General features: G+C 37.4%; 1 protein-coding gene across 2 annotated transcripts in view; it reads left to right on the top strand.

The window, feature by feature from the left end:
• Window positions 1-27,848, top strand: part of LOC139940140 (voltage-dependent L-type calcium channel subunit beta-1-like) — a 103,435-nt gene that overhangs the window by 8,152 nt on the left and 67,435 nt on the right. For both annotated transcript variants that reach the window (XM_071936396.1, XM_071936395.1), the window contains exon 2: window positions 17,765-17,860. In XM_071936396.1, the coding sequence (XP_071792497.1) occupies window positions 17,765-17,860 (96 nt within the window). The remainder of the gene's footprint in view (window positions 1-17,764; window positions 17,861-27,848) is intronic.

Here is a 27,848-nt window from a genome sequence, read left to right as displayed (position 1 = left end):
CATTATTTTACTGTTTGTTTAGGTAAAATGTTTACTTGGATGTGTGTAGTCGTACACAATTACATATTTTTACCGTTGTACCCTTTTCCCGTCTGAACGTTTGAGTAAGGCCTTACTGCCTGTTCGTGCTCGTCGAGCAAAAGTTACAAGCATGGGGATTTTGCTCCTTGATGGACGTGATGAAAGGTGAGTTTCTCAAAAACAATTGATATGCAGTCATATACACAGACTGATGTGTGTCGTATTATTATTTGTTAGTTTTTACAACCATTTCGGCCTACATGTTTGCCATAAACGTGAACATGTCTGCAGCGCTATAAAGTGGGCATGTGTTGTAACGTGTTGCAATATGTTGTTTTGTTATAGCAGCACTATAGCGCTGTATACATCTTCAAGTTCATTGCAAACATGTAGGTCAGAATGGTTGTAAAAACTAACAAATAATAATACGACACACATCAGTAGATATGACTGTAGATCATAACAACTTTTGAGGAACTCACCTTTTAATACGTCCACCTATGAGCAAAAATCTCCATTCTTGTTACTTTTGCTCGACGAGCACGAACGACATGACTGCATGGACTGAGACGTTAGCAACTTGTCACGCAGACGCGCGTGCGCACACAAGGGGAAAAACATCACTTGCATGTAAACACCGGATTTTTTTCACAGTTCCTTGTAAGACCTACCAATGCCATGTAAAGTTTCTCTTTACTTCGGTAAATCTTACATAACTTTGGTTAACTGCAATACTTACTCTCAAAACATGTATAGATTTTTGTACACTACAAATCAGTACATATTTTTGGCCGTGTTTTACTTAATTTAGGTAGTTTCTTACACAACTTTTTTTACATAACATCTTTTTACCGTTTGTTTTCTGAGTGTACAAGTGTGTGTGGAATATTGAGTATGATACGAAGGCCAAGGCCAAGTTTTATCTGAGCATGTGTTGGACAACAAATTAACTTGTAAAATAACTGCACAAACCCAAACTGTTTAAAGTTTTATTCTGGTTTGTTTTTGCTCTGAAAATGGGAACATTAATCAGCATTTTAAAATGAATTAAAAAAAAAAAAAAACTTAATCTGCCAAGTAACATTCTTGAAAATGGTATTTCCCCAAGAATTACTAAAACAAAAGCAGTAACTGCCATGCTGATAAACATTGGTACTGGTAGAACTTGAATTAATGTTGGCATAAAAGATATTGATTAACTTGTGAAGATGCAATACACAGAAGACAAAGTGGATTTCAGAGTGGGTTTAGATGTATCTTACGGCTTTTGACGTCGCAAATTTCAGCAAATAAAGCACAGGGATAGGTATACATTAAATGCAATGTACCTGTAAGAAGCCTGTGACTGTAAACATGGGCAAGCAATCAATAATGCCATGAATGAAGAAACACGTACAGTATACATGTACATGTACATTTAGTCAGTGTTTGATGTGGGAGGAAAAACCATGCAATCAGGTTGGGACTGAAAACCAAATCCTCATAAAAGGCTCTGCTCTAAGATTGGATTCGAACGAGGGTCAAAAGAGGTTAACGGTTGGGAAGAAACTAAAAAAAGGTAACCTGAATTCCTAATGAATGGATGTGTACATGAAGGCCTACTTCAAGATCAGTAGGTTCAAACAGTCACTTGATAAACAGTAACTTTAACATGCATGTGGCCATGACTGGTTCCATGGCTTAAGATTTGAACATAGCTCATTCATTCATGGCTGGCTAGTCACTTATTAAATTTGGTACCACATAGTTTACATCAGGTGTAAAGTGTGATATAGCCATTTGTTCAAATGTACGTACATGTATTGCATTATCCAGAATAATTAGTCTGCCATGCAACCATCACTTACTGTCATACATGAACATGTACTGTATGTTAATTTGCTTTTTTTTCAACCTGACAAGACTTGTCATTTGTACAAGAACATTTCTTTCAAATAAATCCTGGCATGCCTGGTTGAGATGAGATGCTGGTTGTACCTACATGTAGTTCATTACCCCATGCCTGGAATTTCACGGTCTTGGCCTTGGTGCCCCTTCAAAAGGTTCCCATAGACTTAAAGATTATTCAATGGAATTGCCCTTTTTCAAAATGAAATTGGCCTTGCCCTTTTCAAATATGAAATTCCGGGCCTGCTTTGTACATCGGGTGTACCGTGCGTGTATTGTGAACCAGAAACAAAAGGGCAATACTAATGGAATATAAGAGTAGGTGACGAGGTCTTTAACAGTCATTTGAAATCGGCTGTGAGGTAGCCTATGGCTACAATCTCATGGCGATGACCGTGCAAGGTTCTAAAGTGCCTGTTCTAAGACCTAGTCACCACTCTTTTATTTCCATTCTTAAAAAAAAATAAAACAAGTTAAGAACAAATCAAGGCTTGTGTATACATGTACATAGCCTTGCACATGTTCAAATCACAACATTTTGGTAATAGAAATAACAACTTTGAAAAATTTGGGACCTTTTTTCAGTGGTGATCAATTCTAAAGTCATGTGTTGAAGGCACAAACATCCCAAAGAAAAAATTAATGATTTACGTTTGCTCTGTAATATGTAAATTTGATTGCCTCCATGCCCCCTGGTCCTTGTGCTCTTGAAACGCTCCAGTAGTAATTTATAATTTCCACATACATGTACATGTAGGGTGCCTTTTGCCAAGGAAAAAATGCCTTGATGCCCGTGCCCTTTCAACAACAGGCCCGTTGGTCTGTTAGTTTGTTCATGTTAGTATTTTAATGTACATTTTGATGTAATAAGCATTTTTTGAGACCTCTGATTCCCAGCTGGTACTTGCATTGCTTTTAAGTGTACATTAGTACGGTCTATGCCTTAGAGGATTTGGGTACCTTTTCAAAATGTCCATAGATTTACACTCAACTTACAGGGTTTGAAGATAATGATAGTGGAAAGCTTCTCTTCAAATATTACTTACCGAGGTGCTGTAGTTTTTTTAGAAATGAGTAAAACAATGTCATGAAAATACGTTTGTAAATGATTAAAATAGTTTTCGTCTCATGAGACGAAAAATTATTTTCATGACATTGTTTATACTCATTTCCCCAAAACTACAGCACCTCAGAACACAATATTTTCAGGGAAGCTTTCTACTATCATTATCTTCAAACTGTGTAAGTTTAGTGTAAATCTGTGGACATTGTGTTTTTTGTCCAACAAAAGACCATAGACCCTTTTAAAGGAAGCAGAATCACCACTTTTAAATACATGTAGGCGCTGATGTTCAAACAGTCTAGATTGGAACGAGAAGGGAATTGCCTAGGGAATGAGGAGCTTACCATACACGTATTGCTTCAATTTTCTCTACAAACATGTACAGTATTTATTGTCATCATCAGTGTCATCTTACAAGTTTATTTTTTCCAATTCTTTGTTTGCGTGTACATGGTTGATAGTCCGAGTACACCCAGTCAAGCCTGTATGCTTCGTTTTTGAAATGGCAAGGGCACCAAGACACTTTCTCCTAGGTAAAGGGCACCCTATGAGGAAATTGTAAATTTTTACTGTATAGCATTTCAAGGGCACCAAGGCAATGACCAAGGGGCATGGAGACAATCGCCTTCGTTGCCTCCGTGAAGTATCAGGCCTGCCCAGCTGCTAGTCAGCCAAACCCATGCTGAGCCCCTCTGCAACTCTCCCATTGCAAAAACAAGTAGGCAATGGTCAAGTGCATGCATGTTAATGTCCCCACCCCTTTGAGCATCGGTTGATTATGTGGTCGTGTTTTTTCTGTTAGTCATTGGTCTTGTACAGTGAATGAGGCCATCGGCAGCTCGCCATGTCAGTTTACATCACATGAAAACCTGGGAGGCTAGTGAAATATACTACTACTCAACTAGTCGCATCTCAAATAGTTGTGACTTCGACACTAAGTTGCGACTCATTTTTATTTCCTCAAGATGCATTGCGGCATTTTGTTTGCTGCAGTAAAGTTTGTGCTAAAAGGATTGAAGGATTGTGTCACTGATGTCTGATTGTGTTTTGTAAACTTATGTTCGTAAATAGTCGTGAGCGAAACAATTGATTCACCAATCAGAAAGTCACGACTATTTTTGTAGTACTAGTCGTGGTGGCACGTTTAACCGAGAAGTTGAATAACAGTTGTCGGGACTCGACTAAACAATTAATACTGTAGTCGCGACATCGACACTAGTCGATCAGGCTTAGTTTTCACTGTTCTAATTTGGGTTTACTGTAAGTGGTTAGGGCTGGATTGAAGACTGGAACTAGAAGCTTAAACAGCGGCTACAGAATGCTCAGAAATATAAAGTTGTTACATTTTTGTAATAGATGCAGTCCGTAGGAAACAGAATTTTTTTAACGAGTCTCTTACCTCCTGTTAAAACATGGTAAAAATTGTTTTTCCCCCGAAACACTCCAAGCCAAAATTCCGAAAAACGTGAGGTCAAATAAACCATCGCGACAAAGGAATCATGGTGTCATTGGCGCTATTTGATGTGGAAAATGGCACCCTCAGTTGGCCAAAGCTTGAGAACCGTGTTCAAACTCAATTGGGGAAAATGGTCACTGACGTCAAGGGGTCATTATAATAGATAAGCTGTTTTTGACTCTCGGCTGAAAAAGTCGTGCGGAGAGGTGCATTTTTTACTTGAATTATTTATTACCAAATGCAAATTTTAAGCGTAAAATGGTTATAAATCGGTATAGATTTACGATGTCTACTTGGCCAAAAAAAAGGTAATAGTTAAAATATTGAGATTATCCTGTAGCCGCTGTTTAAATCAAACCATGCGAAAAGTACGTTCAGTAAAACAGAAATTGTCTGCCAGACTTGTGTGCTTCTTGAGTTTTGAAATACGTGCATGTAAGGCCAAATAAAAAAAAATACCAGTTGATCGTTCCCGCCCGCATCCTTTTTTGGGGCCGCATCCTTTTTTTTACTATTTACTATTTTTCGATTTTTGTAAAAAAAATAATTAAAAAAAAGTTTTTTTTGTTTTTTTTTAATCCATCTTTTCAAAAGGACTGGCCTAGGTGCTTTTCCCGAATCTAACTTGATGCTCTCGAACACTTGTAACCGTCTGTTTCATTAAACAATATTAGTGAATGCCTACCAGCCAATCGTTTCGACCCAGTTAGTGTTAGTGTTAACACAGGTCCTCATGCAACTAATAGGTATAAATAAGTTTGCGGTTGATTCAAACTGAAGAGTTGGTGGCGATGAAATTTTCAGGTGAAGTACTTACACAATTGTTGTACCTACATGTAGGCGTTTCTGTTACACCCAGTCTTGTGTAATACTTTACGTAGTTCAATTATTTTCGTGCAGTCTCTTGGTAAAGACATGTGTGTGGCAAAGTAATGTGCAATCACAGAGGCAACAGTACAATTACATGTAGTGTACAGCATACACTTTTTATTACAGTAATGCCCATCGCATGTCATACCAGTTGTATCATGTACGTATAATTAGAATTCACTGGAGGCCAGCTATATTTGCAAGGGTTTAATCTGCAATACGTATAAACTCATCACACAGCTTTTCTACATTGCGTTATGTACACGCTGTACAGAAGGCCTACAGTGTACATCAAGTGTAATTTTTAAGCGAAGCAGTTGTCACTCGTGTCGTGTGCATTAATTTCATTCAGAATGTATTTTATTCACAAGCGAATGCCCGCCGGAGAAAATGAATGCTAATATATGTCAGAGATGTGCCAGTCCACACAGTGTACCCGTTGGCGATATGCCTTCTAAGTTGCTTGGCTTGTTTCAGTATAATATGCAATACAGCAGACATACTTCAGATCTTGTTCTTATGTCGTATCTACTTTATGGCGTCTCCTATGTTGGCATGGTAGTCTACTCAATTCCTCAAATTTCACCCAAACTCTGTTAGACTCATTTACTTGGGGCTATTGGCTTCCCATCTCTCTCTTGTTTCACTGACGGTTTAAACTTGGAGGAATTAACAAATTATTGAAATTTTTGGTTGTGAATTATGTATGAGTGGAGTGTGTTGTCAGTGTAGCTTCCGTGCAGGTCTTCATGATTTATTAAAAAGCACATTGTCAGCCGGAGGCAGAATTGAAAAGAAGGGGGAAAAATCCTCAAATAAGCTTACTCATTGTGGAATATTCCACTCATTAAGCTTCTGTACCTTTATCTTGAAAGTGTTGTAAATTCTTTAAAAAAAATAATAATTCTCCCCTGTAACTTACTTGAAATAGGAAGGGTTACAAGTATTATTTTTTTAAATTGAATTACCAAGAACAGTTTATAAATCCATTCTGATTGGTCAAGAGGAGATCACATGGCCATTTTTAAACTTGTGATAAACATGTATAAACAGTGAGAAGTGTTTACGTTCGCTCGGAACGCAAGCTTACATTTGCCGCTAATTTTTGTGAAACAAAATCAATATACCTGTTCTAAATGTAAAATCTATCAACACGCGTGCGTACGCACAACCAATGAGCATTGCTCAAAATTTGATCCTTTGTGAATCAGCAGATCAAGATACTTTGTATGAATCAAATGCAGGTCTCGAAATATCCAACACCACCCTAAACATAGACCTTATCGCAAATACCAATGCGCAAGCGCAGACTGTTGAATGAGGTGCATTGTGGGATAGATATGAATCAAATTTTGCTACCAGCAAGACCACAATGCACCTAATTCCAAGTTTTACGCGCGCGCCCCAGTATTTGCGAAAAGGTCTATTGCTATGGTGCCCTGTGTTTTTTCTGTGGTGCCCTCACCAAAAATAAAATAATAATATTGAAGTCTTATATAGCGCACGTATCTACCGAACAAGGTACTCAAGGCGCTGAGTATATATACAAACTTTCAGAAAGATAGGTAATTGCAGTGATGAATTTTGAGACCCAATTATTTAGCACCTTATATAAGGGTTTACAAGGTGCTACGGCGCACATCAGCCACAGCCAGGAACAACGGGGCGAACCCCTTCTCTTTTCGAAATGTGCACTTGGTTCTTTTACATGCGTTACACAACACATGGGACCAACAGCTTTACATCCCATCCGAAGGACGATGCAATCTGATTTAGCTCAAATTTTCACAGGTTTGTTATTTTAACAGTCCCTGCCTGTAAGAGTGTACCAAGTGGTGATTCATGGGTTCTCAGATCTTCTTCTAAAAAATTGATAAAAATTGAGTGATACATCATCATACCAAACGAATAAATCCAAAATTTTAGTTTGCTGACGCTTTTGGTTTTGGAGTTACCAGTTATCATAGTTTCGGCCTAAAAGCCCTCGAGAAACGAATAGTACATTCCCTGTAAACACAAAAATGTGCGCCAAGGTCATCCCAATAAAAGTAAAACATTTTTTGAAACCTCCAGTTGGGCTCATAACAAAAGTAAAAAAAAAAAATTGGGATCTCGTTGGCGCATCATGTTACGCGCACCTGAACCTTTGACGAACAGTGCCCTCGTGCCATTTTCAATGCCTCAACTCAGCGCGCCTATAAGATCCCATGAATTAAACAAGTTCAAATGAAAGAGCTTGCATCCCTAAAACAAATTTAAGTGCAAAGTGCATGGGATCTCGTTGGCGCAGAGAGATAATAGAGGTCAAAGTTCAAATTTTACCAATATATTGCGTTTTCGCACCTCCGTAACCTCCTGTGTCATTCCACACATTTTGGCCTAAATTGGCACAATATTCACTTTTTTCATCACTGTAAGTATCTATGCCAACAAGATCCCATCAATGTTTTTTTGTATTTGGTTAAGTTGAGTGTTCCTAAACAGATTTCAATTGAAAAATAATTGGGATCATGTTGGCCCACCAATATAACAAAGGTCAAAGGTCATATGAAACTACACTACTGCCTATTGCGGGCGATTTTGCGTCGTCTAGAAATCCACGCGCCAATATGATCCCATTAAGTTGTCTGTGTTTTATGATTATATAGATGCTCAGCAACACATAAAAAGCAAAAATCAAATGGGATTTGAGTGGCGCTATTCAAATATTACAGATCAAAAGGTTTCAAAAAATGTTTTACTTTTTCTGGGATGACCTTGGCGCACGTTTTTGTGTTTACAGGGAATGTACTATTCGTTTCTTGAGGGCTTTTTGGCCCAAACTTTGATAACTGGTAACTCCAAAACCGAAAGCGTCAGCAAACTAAAATTTTGGATTTATTCGTTTGGTATGATGGTGTATCACTCTAATTTTTTGGAAGAAGATCTGTGAACCCATGAATCACACCCCCCCCCCCCCTAATTTGGTACATTCTTACAGGCAGGGACTCTTAAGCATGTTGAGGTACACCAAGTGAGTAAACTGGTCTTTGACAATTACCAATCATGCCAATAGTGTCCAATGTCCCAGTTCCCATAACACCTTGTGCCAGCATTACGTCATGAATTGAGGTTTGTATTTATATAAGTAGCAATGAATGGTAATGTTGCTGGTACATTGTTCCAATTTAGAAATTGTCCATGTGGTCCAACTGGCTATTATGTACATGTAGTTCAGATTGAAATGCTTGGATCATCCATTTCAAGTAACAACCAATGAAAAAAACTGACAGACCAGTGAAATGACAAGCTACACATGTACGGTGTAATGAAGCTTGTCCTGCTGACAATTGCTTTGACAATAGTGTCCAGTGTCTTTGATTTTATTTGTCTTCAAAATCTAAAACAAGAGTTTTTAAGGCTTTCAAAATAAATCTTGCATCATGGTTTTTCAATGTTTTATTTGGTAGTACAAACATACTAGTGTACTCAGTGAGTCCTATCATGTCGGCCATTTTGTGCACACAGTTTGTAGGAAAGTTCGCCTATCATGAATTATGCATGGAATGAGATCTATGTTCGGTATGCGTTTCTTGGTCAGTGCATTGCTGAACACTGATACGCGGTGTGCACACTTGGAGTATTAGTGGTGTAGAGCCCAATTGCTGAGATGGATTCGAAAATAATTAAAGGCACTGGACGCTATTGGTAATTACTCACATGGTATCCAGCAATGGAGAGCTGGTGATGTTTACATGTACACAATGTACTGTACAAAACATTGTGAGAAACTGCCCCCACTGAAGTAAAATAGTTTTGAAAAAGGGATAGTTTCTCACTCTCAATTAAAGACTTCAGGCCTGAAGCTGTGCAACAAGGCTGTTTTTTCTTCTTTCATTATTCTCTTGCAACTTCGATGACCAATTGAGCCCAAATTTTCATATTTTTTTTATTTTTTACACATGTGTTCATATTATGTTGGGATACAGTGGGAATACTGCATAAGTCCAGTGCATTTAAGTATTGACACAAAAAACCCACTCTTAGGAGTCCCAACTTACAAATCCTCTTCGGCATATTTAGCATGGACAAATCTTGCTGACATGCTGAGCAGAAAACATTCATGTGCCGTCATTTTATGTGATGAAACATACCTGGCACATCTGTTTCTTTTCAAATAATTTATTCCAGGCCTTTTGAAATTGGAACCTCTCAGATGTGAAATGATGCAAAGTACATGTATGAATTAAATTTATTCATATTCCATATGGATTACTTTTATTGTGTAAGCAAATACATGTAAGCAGAGAGTGCTCTGCGTGACAGATTGTTTTAGTCCTCTTCATTTTGTACCATACTTTTCAGATGTTCAGACACGTACATGTACCATGTACACATGTGTACCAGTTCCAGATCAAAACCAGTTCCAGACATACGTTGTAGGCCTACATGTAATTTTGAAGTTTATTAAGCCAAGCATTAATTAGTTCAAATTTTAATGTTGCATGAAGGGACGAAAGGCTACATATATGTAAATGGAAATAATTGGAGTAGATACGTACATCACTGATAAATTTGTCAAAAGAAATTAGTAGATGCCAGTTGTGATAATTTGAAAAGCTTACATCCACTTTTGTGCTGTACAAAAATGCAATTTTAAGTACGCCGCAGACGTGAAAGGCAATACTCTCGGCTATTCACATGGACATGTATGCACATGTACATGTATGTACAAACAGCCCATCCAGTTGAACTAGACGTGTACGTGTATACAGATAGTATTACACATTATGAATGAGGCTCACCTTGGGACAGTCCGCATCCACTGTGTGGTAAATGCAAACTCCGCAACAACTTACATTTGTTCATTGAGAGTCTTTGCTTCATGTGAGCTTGTGATCCTTTTTTGTGGAGAAAAAAACCTACACAAACAATGGAACTTATTGTACATAATTGTACACGTCTATAAAATTCCTTCGCATTTTTTGCGTTCATCTACCTCCATGATCATACACAACTTCTTGATAATTTCTTGTGGAAGTTAACACATTTGTGCATGTGTGTGCATATTCGCATTACATGATCATGAAACAGCCATCATGGATCGTTTGATTTTAATACAGTAGGCTTACATGTGAATACATTTACATACATGTATCTCATGTGTTGTAACAAGATTTGAAACCTGTCTGATGAAAACAAAGTGTCATGGTTATTGTGCAAGTAAACTTGTTGATTGACCCAAAATGGTGATGTACAAGAAAAGAAAGATACCATAAAAGTCGTTCTGTCAAAGTTTCAGTGGAACACATTTTCTACTTGGTGAACAAACCTCCAAGTAATAAAGGTGACAGTGGGTGTAACGGCAAACTCTGGCCGTATTTCCGGCAGCATTCAAACGAACACCACAGAAATAAATTTCCAAAATTTAGATTCATTATCCCTGATGCAAAGTTAACATCTGTTATAAATCAGTATGCGTACAGTAGAAAGGTTCTGATTAAACCCCGCCTTTCTTTCAAGTCAAGGGTTCCAAAATATGGACTTCAGGATCTGTCTTCTAGTATCATGGGTACAATTGGCCCTTCTGATCACCTCACCTGACTTACATGTAACCTGCATCTTATTTACATGTCACCAGAAATTTTTAGCCTGCCTATTGAGTGTGGTCTACAATTTTTGTAACGGCCTGTTTTAATTTTGACACCCTGTATCTGTCATTTACGCACGTAGGTGAACAGTTGTGACATCCACTTTGTAAGTTTCCAGCAAATTTTGAAGCCCTTTTACCAAATTCTCGTTAAATTCTTGCATAACATACACCGGGTCTGGCTCATGTACGTACATGTACATGTATAGGCCCTACACGTACCATACACCATTTGTGAATTTCCAAGCTTTATCCTTCCATAATATTAGTCTACATCTACATGTAGCATCTAACTTGTATGATATATATTTGGTGTACACATTCATTTTGCCCTTCCTCATGAGTATACAACATTGTTTTCGGATTCATTTTTAATTGCATTTTTCTGCCAAGTGTCAAGTCAGGTTTTTTACACAAGGATTTTACACTATTAAAATGTAGACGTGTGCAAAATTGTTCTATGGCTTAAGGAACAAAACGCACGCACTTATTATGAATTGATATGGCATGTACATATTGCATTGTTTTGTACATTCAAATAAAAACATGTACATATGTAGTACTAGTACATTAGTGCATCATTAATATGAACATAAAATCATAAATTCAGCCAAAAAAAACACCATGCATGAATTATGTTACTTGTATGCATACTGTGTTGACTGTCGCTTACTGTATTTTGGGGAAAAATAAATTGCCCAGAATAAAATCTGATTGCACCTGTACGTATGTAAAAAGCAATAAAAAAAGGATTCAAACATCAAATTATTAACCAGTTTCTCATTTTTAAGATGTCAATTTGCCAATACTGGAAGTAAACTTCTTTGGTAAACTCTTTGAAATTGTTTGACTTCAGACTGGATTTTGATTTTCAAACATGTTTTATTTTCATTCATGTACGGTAATCATGGACAACCCAAATCAGGCATTTTTAGTTTAAAACTTGCCGAGCTATATATATGTACATATACTTAACATGTCATAAATCACGTCCAGAAAATTTAAAGCCATGAAGAACAATTGTTGGCTTGAGAATCAATTCATACGCCATGGCTGTTATTCCAAAAAATTACGATGGCAAATTACAGAACACATGTACATGTAATGGGTAATCTCTACGGTTAAAATGTGCTGGTGTCAAGAAGAATGCATAAAATGCTGTAAAAATACTGTTGGCATGATGGGAGCAATTTCTTCAAGTAGTACATGTACCTACTGTACATGTATGTACGTATGTATACATCGATGATCATGAACACGATATGCAATACATACGATACCCTTGGAGTTTGAATGTACAGTACACTGTTTGTGATTGTACATGTACATGTAATGTGATGTGGGGCTGTGGCTAGACCTTCCAATTCCATGGACCTTGCATTGCAAGAATTTCTTACACAAACAGTCTGTAGTTTGAAGTTAATGTCATTCATGTTCTTGGTTTGATTACCTATATGGCAAAGATCTAAGGTGGAATGTTGTATGCAGCTCAGCTACATGGGAGGGCCATTGGTTATGGTACTCAAATTATAATTCAAAGAAATGATGCACATCCGTGAATAGTTACAGTTTACCAAGGTATTGCTATTGGCATTGCATGCCTAAAGCCCCTTTCACACGAGAGCAATTTAGCAAGGGTCCCTTGCTAAATTGTAGCATGGTTGTAAGATTTTACAAAATGCACCTCGTGTGAAAGGACAATAATTTTTGAGTGTCCAGAGTCCCTTGTTAAATCTTGTCCAACATTGCTACATTTTGTCGCAGGTCCGGACCTACGACAAAATCTCACACTAGCAGAAGTTTTGACCAAGGACGTGGGCTACATCATCGTGTGAAAGGAACCCTTGTTTATTGAACAACTTCCTAGGTGAAAATGCCCATACAGCGCATGGTATTGTGGGTGCTAGATGTTGTCCAACTAAGGTGATCAGAATTACCAATTCGTCATATCACTCTCATGTCGCACAAGGGTTGTTAGTTTTTTAACTTTGCAGTGGGAAAGCCTACAAAATCAGTCACACACGGTGATAACAAATAAACAATCCACGCTTGTAAATTTTGTAGCAAGGGACCCTGGCTACATTTTGGCCGTGTGAAAAGGGCTTAATACTTCAAGGAGGCAACAGATGGTGATTGCCCCATGCCCCTGGTTTTTGCCTTGGTGCCCTTGAAATGTAGGAGAAATGTACTTCCTAGAAATTTCCTCATAGGGTGCCCTTTACCAAGGAGGAGATGCCTTGGTGCCCTTGCCCTTTTAAAAATGAAACATACAGGTCTGTGGTCCATATGGCAAACACATTGGTGTTGAATTTGCTTACATGCACATTGTCAACATTTGATGTGTATGAGAGCATAGAGCAAGATGAGAGCTATACAGTAGCCGACCAAACTTTTGTGTGGGAAAATAATACCCGGTGTGGGCCTATGTGTTTCTGCATTTCAGTCACTGAGGCAGAACTTGGCCTCCTTGTAAAATAATTCTGTAGAGTTTATTGAACAAATACTGTTGTAGAGGTACATTTAATATGGTATGAAGGTGGATAGGTGATATAGGTTTCCAGATGGGGAAGCCAGACAGATGAAAATTACACAGACAATTTCTACACGTACATTACACACTGTAGTTGTTAAAAGGTTCCAATAATTACATGAACCCACCGTGTATATATATTCATATACAATTGTACTGTAATTTGTTGAAAGATTCTACCTTTTTGTCTTCTAGCATCCATCCCATGGAGGTTTTTCTCATAAGGACTCGTAGTGTTTCAAGGCTAGGCCTCTTCTGTTCCAAGATAATGGATTCTTCAATGTGATTAGACAAAGGTTTCCCTGCCATGACTGAAAAGAATCTTGTACATGTACAAAATTTATGTGAAGTTAGAATTCCACACACTTTAAAAAAACCCATTTGGGATTAGACGGTGCATAAAATTACATCTTCATCAAACCATTTTTTAAAATCCTTTTTTTGGTTTCATGCATAGCTTTGTATGCTAAACATGCAAGCTTGTTTTTGAGAGAGTATTGCCATGTTAGCCTTGTTTATCGGTTATTCCTTTATAAACTATTGTTTGTACAGTTTTCATGAAGTATGGAAATAAATGTAAGTTTGAATTGAATTTAATTGAATTGTTGGTGGAGCTGTTTGTGTTTATTTCAAACATAATTTGCATCTCCTTGCCTCAGTGATTGTTTAATACACACAGTCTAAATGGTAAGAAACTGCTTTAGAATTGCAAAGGTCAGGGGTTTGAATCCCGACCGAGTAATATGCCTGTGATTTTGTTCACAGAGCTTAGTAAAGTACTACCGAGTGTACAGTGCTAACACACATCGGTGTATATACAGAGCTTGAATTAGGGGTAAAATTTCACAAGACCACATGGGTTGCTGCTCAAAATGTATACCGGACCAGTATGTAATGCTCAAGACCAGAGTCTTCAGGAGAAAGTACTTCATACACAGTTTAACCTATACATTTTTGTTTTGAACAAGCGCTTTAAAATAATTTATCTCATTTGTCTAATGTGTTAGTTTTTTTTGTACTCTAGTTTCTTTAACTTTTAAAACCAGATTTTAAGTAAAAAAAAATAGTTTAACCCGACTTGTCCAGTCATGAGTTTACTGGCCTGAAGCTAAAATCACTGGCCTAGCTGACCTGTGTTCCAGTGTCAAATTTGAGCCCTGATAGTTTACAGGGTTAAACCAAAATTCATAATTACCTCGGACAGTTTCGCTATTGCTATTGGTGGAGAGCGTGTCACGTGGGTTTGTATAAACCTTTGTTTATGACCAGTAAAAAGTATTGAAACATGGGCGTGACACGCGAACTTGCACCTGTGCTTTTAAGACAGTTTCTTCAATCCTATTGGTCGAGAGCAACGGCTGAAACAGTTGTGCCACATTGCGCGAAACGCGCACAGCATTCCCTTATAAGGAGTTGTTTACCAGAGGGCCTTGAATGGGCCTTACCATTTCATAGCTGGAGGGGTGTTGTGTGGAAAGAAATCATTAAAAAATTAAAAATTTTGCATTTATTTTACTTTTTGACCATAAGTGTTGATGTTTTTTGACCGAAAAAGTATTCATGAATGGGAATCAAAGTGTGTTGAATCGGTTTTCAACTAGTGGTTTAAACCCGCCGAGGCCTGGTTCTTGAAAATTTGTCTCGACGTCGTCTGGGTAAAATTATCAAGAACCAGGCCTCGTTGGGTTTAAACCACTAGTTGAAAACCTCTTCACCACACATTGATTCCCTTATTAATATTCTTACAATTTACAAACATAACATGCTTGGGGCCTTTAGCTTGGATTATTGTAGGTGTACATGGATGTACATATTATTTCCTTGTGTAGATGGAAAAGATGAGTCAACAACCACATGCATTATACATTGCATTTCATTATGCAAAACCACATGTATAGGCATTCATTGAACATGCAGAATGTTCAAGCACCTGTTCGGGAAAAAAACTCACATTATGGACTCAAAATTCATTACCAGATGACATCATAGTGGGCGCTCAATTTTTTATCCGATTAAAAAAAACTGAAATGAATATTCATAAATACCTCAGACAGTTTCGCTATTCCTATTGGTGGAGAGCGCGTCACTTGGGTGTGTATAAACCTTTGTTTATGACCAGTAAAAAGTGTTGAAACATAGGCGTGACACCCGAGCTTGCACCTGTGCTTATAAGACAGTTTCTTCATTCCTATTGGTCGAGAGCATTGGCTGAAACAGCGATACGCGCGACAAGCACAACATTCCCTTATATTAGGAGTTGTTACCATTTCATAGCTGGAGGGGTGTTGTGTTAAAAGAAATCATTGAACAATTATAATTTTTGCATTTATTTTACTTTTTGACCAAAATGTGTTGATGTTTTTTGACTGAAAAGGTATTTATGAATGGGAATCCAAGTGTGTTGAATCGGTTTTCAACTAGTGGTTTAAACCTGCCGAGGCCTGGGACTTGATATTTACCTCGACTTCGTCTTGGTAAAATTATTAAGAACCAGGCCTCGGCAAGATTAAACCACTAGTTGAAAACCTCTTCACCACACATTGATTCCCTTATTTTAGCTTTCAATAAAGACTCTGCTAGGGTTAAAACGTCAGACCAATAACTTTTATTTGCATTTATACTATGGGTATTTGAAACAGCTTATTCTACTCAAATGTTTTTAACACAGTGCACTATATGTACATATACATTGTTTTGCATCAGATCGACTGTATTATATATTGTATACTGTATATTCGCACACAGTGTACATAAAAAGTAGCTTAAAATGGTACAGATTGTACATCATATCCCTGTGGACACTGGACACTATTGGTAATTACTCAAAATAATTATTAGCATAAAACCTTACTTGGTAACGAGTAATGAGGAGAGGTTGATGGAGTAAAACATTGTGAGTAACGGCTACCTCTGAAGTGAGGTAGTTTACGAGAAAGAAGTAATTTTTCACAGATTTGATTTTGAGACCTCAGATTTCGAATTTGAGGTCTCAAAATCAAGCGTCTGAAAGCACACAACTTCGTGTGACAAATGTGTTTTTTCTTTCATTGTTATCTCGCAACTTTGACGGCCAATTGAGCTCAAATTTTCACAGGTTTGTTATTGTATGCATACGAGATACACCAAGTGAGAAGACTGGTCTTTGGGAATTACCAATAGTGTCTAGTGTCTTTAAAACCTTCCAAATTGTTGGTACAATTCTCTGTTTCATAGTGTTCAAATTTGTCCTGCTTCTTTCAATTTTAGGCTGTGCAAGTGTGTAATGTATGTAGTGCAAGCCCATGGATACGGCAAAAATACATGGCCCTTAAGTAAAGGCTACAAAGAATTGCAAAGTGTCACTCATAGAGGGTGTTGCTGTTCTGATGATGTCAGGCCAAATTCTTTACCCAACGTGCATGTACTTCATTGGGTTTTCATTGCGTTTGCGAACAATTTGAAGCACCCAGATGTTGGTGCAACACAATGTGCGTCATTGTCCAAATAGATTCTAAATGTTAAAGGAACATTAAAAAATTGATAATTTACCAAACCCCACATCAAGAATCAATGGAATGAGAATGTTGAACAAACCAACGACGGGCAGACATTAGGCAACATAGTGCAAACATTTACATTCATCTCAAAGACAGTCTGAAATTGGCCTGGTTTGGTTCTTTACAGGCCTTCTGCCATTTTTATCCAACAAAATAAAATTGACCCGATGGACGTTATTAGAATTAGTGTTAATATAGACTGTTTTCTCAATGATTTTGGGCACTAAAAATTGGTACAAAATTCCCTGAGAAAACATTGCGACATCCTGCAGAAGCCCTGCTCTCATTTGGGGATTATAGCGGCCACAAGCGGCTTGTACCAAAATGCCCATAGCAGCGCTTGAAGGGGTTTGACCTACATCACACCAAAGAGGTCAAAGTAAAAGTCATGTCTGGATATGAATATGAACCAATGTTGATGTACATGTAGTATGTACATTGTGCAGCCCCTATTTCTAAACACAAAACTAAATTTCTGTTTCACATTATTTTGGATGACATTTTTACTGAAAATGTTCTTTATAAAGAAAATGAACATAACTAGCAATGTCTGCTTGTTAGTGAATGATTATATACAGAAATGATTATCTTTAAAAGATTAATAGCATTTCATGTTGTGTTTTAAATACCCCACTCAAAGTTGAACCTCTGCAAATAAACACGCTAAATTAATGTTGGGAGAAAAGGGGGTATTAATGATGTGAGGTTCTCTTGCTTTAAAACAATGAAGATATCTGTGTTGTAAATGTGTTAAATTTTTCATCTTTTACAGTCTCAAACAGTTGGAAAAGGTGCTAAAAAGAAAGGCAAGTTCAAGCGATCAGATGGCAGTTTCTCTGATACTAGTTCCAACAGCCTCCTGAGACAGGTAAGAAGGGTTTTAGTTTAAACTTTGTCATGAAAGTTACTGGCATATTGTAGAAAACATCATCAAAACATCAATCGTCGTACATGTAGGCTACTGCCCGTTGGCGCAACAACCGTCCATTTCTCCCGGGTTATAAGTTTTCCCCTAAAGAAAAACAAATCGAAAAGAATATTGCTTTCACATGGAATGAACAAGTTTTAGGGCTTGCCCTCAACTTTTCAGTCACAAAAATGCATCCAGCTGGAACAGTTTGCCTCATCTTGTGATTAGTTGAAGAAGAAAAAACAACAATTTTAAAAACAAAAAAGTACATTACTGTCGCATGGGATGAACACGTTCTAGGGCTTGCCCCCAACTGTTTTTTCAGTCACTAGAATGCATCCAGCATGCCCCAGTGGCCTCATCTTGTGGTATATTATTTGAAGAAAAAACCCAACCCAAAACCAAAAACGAAAAAGTACACATTGCTGTCGCACAGAATGAAAAAGGTCTTGGGCTTGCCCCAACTGTTCAGTCACAAGAAAGCATCCAGCTGGACCAGTTAGCTTGACCTTTCACAAGACCACCATACATATTCATTATAACGTATCCTTCTGGTATGTTCTGTTGTATGGGACTTGAATTTATGAATAGCCTGCAGACCTATACTTAGGAACTGACAAACTTTTGTCTCCAGTTACTACATGTACATGTATACGAGACTAAACCAGAAGCTGGAGCACACTCCATGTTTGTTAGTACGAAATCAATCCTGGAGTCCTACAAGGCGTTTGGCATTTTTAGGCCAGCACACCACTGATAATGGAGAATGCCGGTAATGTTACATGCTGGCTTGATTGGGTGGCTTTGATACATACAGGTCTACATATACAAACTTGGTGTATGTTGATTTGTTCTTTAACCTTCAACCTTTAAGATAATTTGGGCGATGTTCACAATATCATGAATATAGGGCACCACCAAGAGTTTGAAGACGGAGATGCCAAATACACAGTGCATGTAAAGTGTTATTATGACATGATTATTTAACATGTATGCACTTACTTGCACATTGTATTTGAACTCGCAAATAGCATGTACTCAGCTTATTGACCTTGAATCTCTATTTAGATGTTTTAGATACAATCAAGCGATTTATTTCCCTTCATGTACATTTTGTTCTCCTTTTTTGTTCTCCATTTTGTTCTGTATTTTTATGTGTTGGTCTTGTCATCTCCTTCCTCTTTCCTCACCTATTTCTCCCCTCCGTCTACCTATTTCTCCCCTCCAATCTACCCAACCATTGCCCCTCTCGTCTGTCCAAGTCCCCTAGCTCTACCCAATCCCCCCCCCCCCCCCCCCTCATGCCTGCCTACTGATGGACCGCGTTCCCACTGGATCCACAATTGTGAGATCGGGATCTCGAAACAAGATTAGTATGATCGCGCATTGATCCCCCTTTTTGGTAACGAAAGTGGGCCTTTGTGTTCCCACTAGACTTTTGATAGCCCATTAATCCACAAGGGCGATTAGATCCTGTGTTCATCCTACTCCTGAGGAGGATCAAAATTGCGTGGTCAGATCCTGATCGCCCTCGCTTTCCCCCTGGAGCTTATTTCTCGTTGATCGCCCTTTGATCGCCCTTTCGGGGTCTTGATCGCCCTTTTCTCGAATAGGGAGATCAATGCGGAGTCCAGTGGGAACTGGGTCTAACTCTCCCCCCGTTTTCAGGTACCCTTCATGTTACATTGTATGTACTGTTCATATACAGAGCTGCCAACCTCTCTGATTGTGCAGAAAGTTTCCTGAAAATAAACCAATCTGTCCATGTTCTTTATGAACATTTTGACAATCTCCCTGTTATATGTCTTATGTAATCTTCCTGATGGCGAGATGCCAATGTTGGCAGCTCTGCATGTACTAGTGATGATAGAGCAGATTAATAAGCTCAAGGAAATGTGTGCTGCTTTCTAGTTAACATCACGTCACAAGAGCAATGGTCACTTGTGGCAAAGCATGGCATGTACAGCAAAGCATGGAGAAAGTTCGATCAGTTGACTATCGTTGAGTTTTTTATGATTTTTGCTGGGTACCCAGGATGTAATTTACGCATACATTTAGGTAACCACGGAACATTGACTAGTTGTTGACAAAAATGGTCGTCAATCGAACTTACCCATGCTGTACTTGTATGTTGTAGGGAACACGTACACATAATATACACGCAGCATTATGCTATTCATTAACAGCATGCATTACAGATTCAGGCAAGTCAAAAGGAGCACTTTATTTGTCATGTTCGTACTTGTATGTGTAGAACCTTCTTTGTGTAAATCTAAGATGTTTACATTCAAGTTACACTGTACATATGTTATAATTCCACATCCAAGCCAAGTCTCCACCCCGACTTCCATTTTTTCATGCAAGACATGTCCATGTAGGACTGTATTTCTTCATTCAGGCTATATTGTGCATACTTTTTTTTAAGAACATACACTCATTCAAAAGCAGTTCTGGAAAAGTGTAAAATCCAATATGTTGTTTTCTTTCTTTTAAAAAAAATGCTGCAATTAAAAAATTATGTGAGAAATGGTATTTTTTGGCATCTTAATACTTCCCATTTACTTGACTTTGACAAACACATATTCTGTTAATATTACATTTTGTGACCATTAAACTTTGTGACCATTAAATCTGATCAAATTGCTCCCCTCAATTTACCAATTAATTGGGCTACTTTGTCTTAAGAGGTGGCACAGTTTTTTAAAAATCTGGCTGTAAAATTAACTTTTTACTTAGTGGAGTAATATTGCCATAAATGGTAACCCTAATCTAAAACATTAGCAACTCCCATGACTCATGAGTATACAAAACATTTCTTGCTACCTGCTGAAGATGCCTTGACAGTTCAAATTGTAATGTGGATGCTGCTACATGGATTTAACAAAAACATCTTGAACAAACACAGACCCTTAACGCCTTGACATGAGCACGAATCCAATTGGAATGGGGGAGCGTGTTGGTCACGGTCACTGTAGGTTCAAAGTGAAGCACCATTTTTAATTACACTCCATTCATTTGGATGTCAATGTTAGCTAGAACCAACATCAGGGTTCGCAGTGTAATTTCCAGCAGGTGATGTACACCTGGCACTGTCACATATTTATGTGGGCTTCACTTTGGGATCTCTATTAAAAATATGATTAATGTATGTATTCATGGAGTAGCCTGCATACCAGATGATTATTGTTAGTTTTATGGTATCCAAGCTTTAGTGATTCACAGTACATTACAGTAAATGTATCTCAATGGCATTACGTGCATCACTGTGTACAATGTATACCAGCAAAATGTTTTTTATTGCGCCTTTTTTTTATTGTACATGTAAAGCTCCTGTGCTAGAGGCTGTACAATTACAGGTACAATTACAGTGCATGTGTTTTCAAAATTGGTACCTTCGAGGTATAGTGTACCTACACCATTTGCATCCTTCAAGACCTAAAGTCGTTAACAATTGGTCCAGTTTGTTGTGTAAAAATGCACCAGTGCAGTTATAGAAAAGAGAAGGGTTTGGAATTGGTGTCATACATGTACATGTACTTCAAAAACATACATTAGCTCCCAAAGTATCTTGCAGTAAAATACTGATCTGTTGAAGCACCTTGAGCGTTACTGAATGACAGATATGAACGCCATTATTATAAGAAGCCACTAATATTTGTATTTAATATTATTTCATAACAGACATGTACATACAATTGTTTTGTACATACAGGGTACGTAAACAATTTATTATCAAAATGATGCTCTGTTCTTCCATTGTGAAGTAAAGGCTACTTTTTGATCACAGTGAGCGGAATAGAGGTTTGACCATCTTATTATCTTGAAATTAAGTAGAATAGCAGACAAGTTTATTCCTTGAAATTCTTATACTGCTTTTCTGAATGGTGGATTTTTGTTGTTGTTTTTTGCTTAATTCCCACTTTTTATTTGAATGTCACAATTGCTCAAACTATACTAAATGTCAGTTTTACCTACATGTCAACATGTTTAGTACATTACGTGTAAAAAAGGTATAAGTTTTTACGCCTAAACATTTGAATCTGAGAAGAGTAAACGTGTGTATTTGCATCTGTCAGATAACATACCTCAGATGGTAATCAACGATACATAAAATACGCAACCATCTTCGAAATGAGATTTTCACATGTGACAGAAGTTTTAAAGATGTCTTCACCTTTGGTTACATAGAATTAAAACAGTCGAGCAGTTAAATAAACTAAGGTTTACTTTGCCTTAAAACTAAATTGACAAAATTGACAAATTCTTTTACAAAAATATACGTACATGTATGTACACTTAACATGTACATGTACATGTGTACTTGTGATTGAGGTTTTTCAAAAAAGAAACTGGTTTTTAATAGATCTTTATTAGAACTTGAAAAGGGTGTTGTTTCCTTTTTGAAAAGTATACAGCAGTACTTGGTGGATATTCATTTACAAAATAACACACAGTAACATTTGCTCTTCTCTAGCCATCTGGCTCTCTATTTTCAACTCGACTGTTGTAACTACTTGGAAATGAACATGAAACTATAGCAGACTGCACATCATTGAGCAATTTTTCTTCTTCACACATCAATAGTTTCTTGAAAGTCTTGGGATTTTTTGGGTTTCAAAGTGTGTGCTTTTCTTGATATTATTGCATTAAAAGAGTTGCTGACTGCAAAGGTGTCCGTTTCAATGCATACTTCACGTTTCAGCCTGGATTTTACCAACTTGTGGCCGTGGTGATCCACAATGTTTGGTTTTGAAAATAGTTGCGATTAGTGTCAAATTCCCAACTGATTGAAGCGTGAAGAGTCGGGTAGTGAATTTGACGAGTCAGCCAGGCCTACATGTATATAGTACCCATGTATTCAAAACATGCACATGAAGATTAAAGGCACTGGACACTAGTGATAATTACTAAAACATTTGTTAGCATGAAAACTTACTTGGTAACAAGCAATGGAGAGCTGTTGATGGTATAAAACGTTGTGAAAACGGGCTCTCTCTGAAGTAATGTAGTGTTCGTTATTCATTATTCTCTTGCAAATCCAATGACCAATTGAGTCGAAATTTTCACAGACTTGTTATTGTATGCACGTTGAGATACACCAAGTAAGAATACTGGTCTTTGACAATTACCAATTGTGTCCAGTGCCAAGGTACATTATAGTGTAAACTTTGACATGGACGCAGAAATAATGGCAGCCAAGTACATGGAGAGGCGTCCTTGTCTGTCCACCATTTAAAAAAAAACATTTGTGTGAAATCAAACCATCATCGTTGATAACGGTGGCAGCTGGATTTTTTGTACAATTGTATGGACAGTACAATATGTACTTGGACATGTTTTATTTATTGTGTTTTTCTATTATTTTTTTTATTAATAATGAAGAGTCATGAAACATGTGCACACTGGATGCATTAAGGGACATGGCCCACGACTGCATGACTTTTCCAATCAACATTGTTCCGAGTCTGAATCACAGACGTTTAACTGCATGTACGTGTACATGTAACGACATGTTTTCTAAATTAAAAAACTAAATTAAAACCTATTGGGGTTTGATGAGAATGTGTACACTATTAAATTATGTGGATTCTAATTTACCTCGTTGGTTATTTAATCCAAATCCAGCGACGGTTCTTGTTATTTTAACCTAGTGATTGATGGTTTGTGTGAAGAGAGACGATGTGGAAATTTCATTTTGGTATTATGACGTGTGCGCTTTGTGGAACTTTCATAAAATGGGAGCATTATGTTCCCAGCTACAAGCAGGGCCCAATTTCATGGAGCTGCTTAGCGGCCGATTTTGTGCTTACCGCGCGATTTCCATTTTCAACAGCATGCGAAAAGGCGTGCTAACCTCCTGGTGCCACTGCACGAAAATGAACAACGTAAAATTACAAATCAATGGTTAACGTGCAATATGGCCGCCTAGTTTTTCTGCTGACATGTGAAATATGCTTGCACCTTAGCTTTTATTCTGCTACAGGAAGCTAAAACTTTTGCTTACAATTAAGCAGCGCTATGAAATTGGGCCCAGATGATTTACTCTCAAACTTATGGCAATAGAAACTTGTGTTAGAAGCCTACAAGCAGCTTTCGATAGTATAAAGCATTTTGAGAAACAATTCATTTCAAAATATTGTCAGTAACGCTTCTCAGATTGTGTGTATTAAGAGATTATTTTCCTGTGTGGGCATAATATTCTCTCCGGATTTTCTGCGATATCTCCAGAACACTCCCACCTTTTGAAATGAAATTTTCACATGTTAGTTTTATTTACACAAATATCTACACATACAGCTTTAAAACAATCAAATGGTTCCACAAACCATAAATACTTTGCCCATTAAGACATGTACATTAGTAAGTCACTGAAAATGACTGAAGTTACAATGTTGTTTTAAAATTTATGTACGCAGTGGTAGGGCTTACAATACGCATGTCGAGTACTGTAATGTTCAGAATAATATGTTGACAGCGAGCTCTACTGTTGTACTCTGGGAGGTTTATTTACACAAGGATTAGAGCAATTTTTGAAGAAAATTTAACCGGCAAATTTGTCACACTTCAATTTAGAAACCAACCGTGACAAGTAATCAGGTGGGGGTGGGGAATGACATAAAACTACACGTATCACTTATCTCATTTCAGTTTTTTACTGGCCTACACACTAACCATGAAAATACGTATCGCGCTACATGGTACAATGTACAAAAGCCCAGTTCACACTTCCTGAATGTGAATGCCATTCATATTTTGTTGTCACAAACTCGCAACTCACAATTTGTGCCCACCTCCTGCGAAACCTTCCCTGTGGAAATAGCTATCTGACGTCAAAATTTGCTTCGCATTCGCAGAAAGTATGAACCGGGCTTTACACTATATATCCGGCGCTATAGGGTGATTGCATGCTCAACTCAATGGTCTGGTGCCTGAAATGGTTGAATATCCCAACCCTTATTTGAATGTACAATGTAGCGAGCGCATTGGACATAAGGGCACCACACTACAAATTACCATTCTTTCCAACATGGACATATTTTGTGCAAATTTTGCTTTTGAATTTGTGTGCAGTCTGCTATGGTGGTGATAACGATGGCAAACACAAGGGAAGCCAACAATGTCGTAATGGAAAATGCTTGGGCAAATCATAATTCTTTACGGGGTAGTAATCAATTGTTATTTTATTTTTTAATAACTATATTATTTGTGGCTTATTATAATCCAAAATTACGGTATGCCCTTGAACTAAACATGCTGGTACATGAGGCAATCTAAATTACGTGATGGATTTTGTTTTAATAGGTGGATGGTACATGTACGATATACATTATAGTACATGTACATGTAGGAACCAATGCTGGTTTAGTCTGTGTGATTTCTTGTTATAAAAAATATCATCGTGAACAAAAATATGCTGGTACAATAATGCAACTACTTGATGGATATGTTGGGAGTGGATGGTACACATACGTAACTAAACACATTCGTTGCTGCAAATCTTGACCTCCATATGTCATCCAATAGGGGTTACGAACAGGTACATGTTTATTTAATTTGTGTTAGAGTACATGTTTAGGGCCTTTTCTCAACAAATTTCTGTAGGCGTGATAGTTCACAGAGGCAACAAAGGCGATTACCTGGTCATTGCTGTAAAATGCTGAAGTAGAAATTTACAGTTAATCTTAGGGTGCCTTTTACCAAGGAGAAAACTCCTTGGTGCCCTTGCCCTTTTGAAAGTTAAGCATTTACAGTAGGCCTGGGCGAATTATTCGAATATCCGATTAATGGCAAATAGGTTTTCCTATCCGTAACCGCAAATGCCTTTTTTTTCTTAACCGGATATCCGCATAGGGCGCGAATAGCTATTTATAAACGGGATAGTTCTGTAATTACAGCCAAGTAACCGAATATTCTTTAATATCCGAATATCCGCAGACGTTTGGCGACAACTGATATGAATGTTTTGTCTGAATTCTTATGAAACTTCTATTAAGACAGCATAAAACAGCATAAATTAAGTATTTAACTATGCTCACCTCCGTGAAGAGTTCAAACAATGACATATCTGACATAATTTGTTCAAAGATTACAAAAGTTTTCCTTCACGTAGAGTCAATCACGGTCAAAAGAAAAAGCAAATCGCCATCTTTAAATTAGATCCGGTCATTTTTATGAATGAACCGAGTGACACTGTCTAAAACTAATATCAATTCGCCCATTAGATCTCATTCACAAACGAACAGCGCCCTCTAGCGGCAAAAAAAAAATATATATATATATATATATATATATTTTTTTTTTGGTTTATTGTGGTTTATTATTTGATATATATATATATATATATATACATTTTTTTTAATTTTAAATAGCGCCCTCTAGCGGCGAAAAAACTATTCGAATATCCAGTTAATTTCGAATAGTTGGCCAGCGGTATCCGAATAACAAAATTTCACTATTCGCCCTGCACTAATTTACAGGCCTGTCTCTGTAAAAGTCTGCAGAGGCCGCATATAACATGGTATTTTTGGCTGGTAACCTTATTCTGGTAACCTTCTTTTCATGTGCTTATAACTACCTTTTCTGTTCTAGCAGCTGTAGAAAATGTATGGTTGGGCCCTCTGTGTTGCTGCGGGCTTGTTACCTCACAAATGAAATTTGAATTTTGTGTTTTTAAAAAATACCGGGACATTTTTGCCTTTTCTCAGAAAGTACATGAACAATGTACACTGGGGTGGATTTCACATAGGTAGTCCTAACTTAGGACTAGTCCTAGGCAATGCTAAAAGATAGGACCAGTCCTAAGTTAGGATGAGTTACTGGTCCTAACTTAGGACCAGTCCTCTCTTAGCATTGCCTGGGACTAGTCCTAAGTTAGGACTACCTTTGTGAAATCCACCCCTGTACTGTTTTCAGCTGAAATTTTCATGGTGACTTTTGTTTTATCTTTTTTTTTTACAAATGTATAAATAAGCAGTACAATGACAACTCAAATGATGACCTTCCCTTTATGAACACATTTTAGTTAGGGTTTTATTCATCTTCCATGACAAACTAGTTTTAAAATAAAAGATACATTGGTGCGTAGCCCATTGGGTAAAACAAAACAACAATCTTTTTTGTCATCCTTTTTTTTCTTCTTCAGTGTCTGGTTTTTAATACATGTTTGTAGAATCTTTAACATCTCCTTTTCTACTTTAAATGATACTGTAAATCGTGTGTACACGTACTTCATATCACTTGATGACACATTCCTATTTTTGCATCCCTGGGCTGTGGAGACTTCTTTTGTTCTTTCCATTGTCCCTGTACTTAACATCATCCCATAGACTTCGCACACAGAATTCCTTATGGAGCATCCCTGTAATAGAATTCCCCTGGGGGACCTATTGTTCCTATATGGACTTTTTGCATTGACGTCATACCAGCCGCCATCTTAGAGTAAAATCGAGGATGGAACAATGGAAAATGCACAGATTTGTACGTGCTGTGTGCACAGGATTTGCCAATGAGCAACCTCACTTTGACCTCTAGGCGAGGGTGCTCTACTCAAATGACATCATTATGCATAAAGGTCTATATAATTATTGTCTTCGGTCTCTATTACAAATATTAAAACGGTGTTTAGAAACATGTGTACAAAATGTTCTTTGATGTTGTTTTATGGTTGTTGTTTTTTGTTTGTTTTAAAGTTTGATTGTAACACACTCAGAATTATTGAGAGTGCTTAGGAATGACGTAAAAACATACATTGTACATCGTACATGTACTTCGGTAACGTACATGTACTATGCGCATCATACGTTTTGCATACTATACATGCGTACAACCACGCGTATTGCACTGTGAACAAGAGGTTTGGTTTAATTGCTTCATTCTTTAATAACATGATTCGTTCCCAATATATCCTCTGTTTACTTTTACTTTTTATTATGTACTTACTTTGGTC

Source organism: Asterias amurensis, chromosome 7, assembly GCF_032118995.1.
Source record: "Asterias amurensis chromosome 7, ASM3211899v1".
In the NCBI taxonomy this organism is placed as follows: Eukaryota; Metazoa; Echinodermata; class Asteroidea; order Forcipulatida; family Asteriidae; genus Asterias; species Asterias amurensis.
The sequence above is the reverse complement of the archived record's forward strand: the minus strand, read 5'-3'. Positions and strand labels throughout refer to the sequence as shown.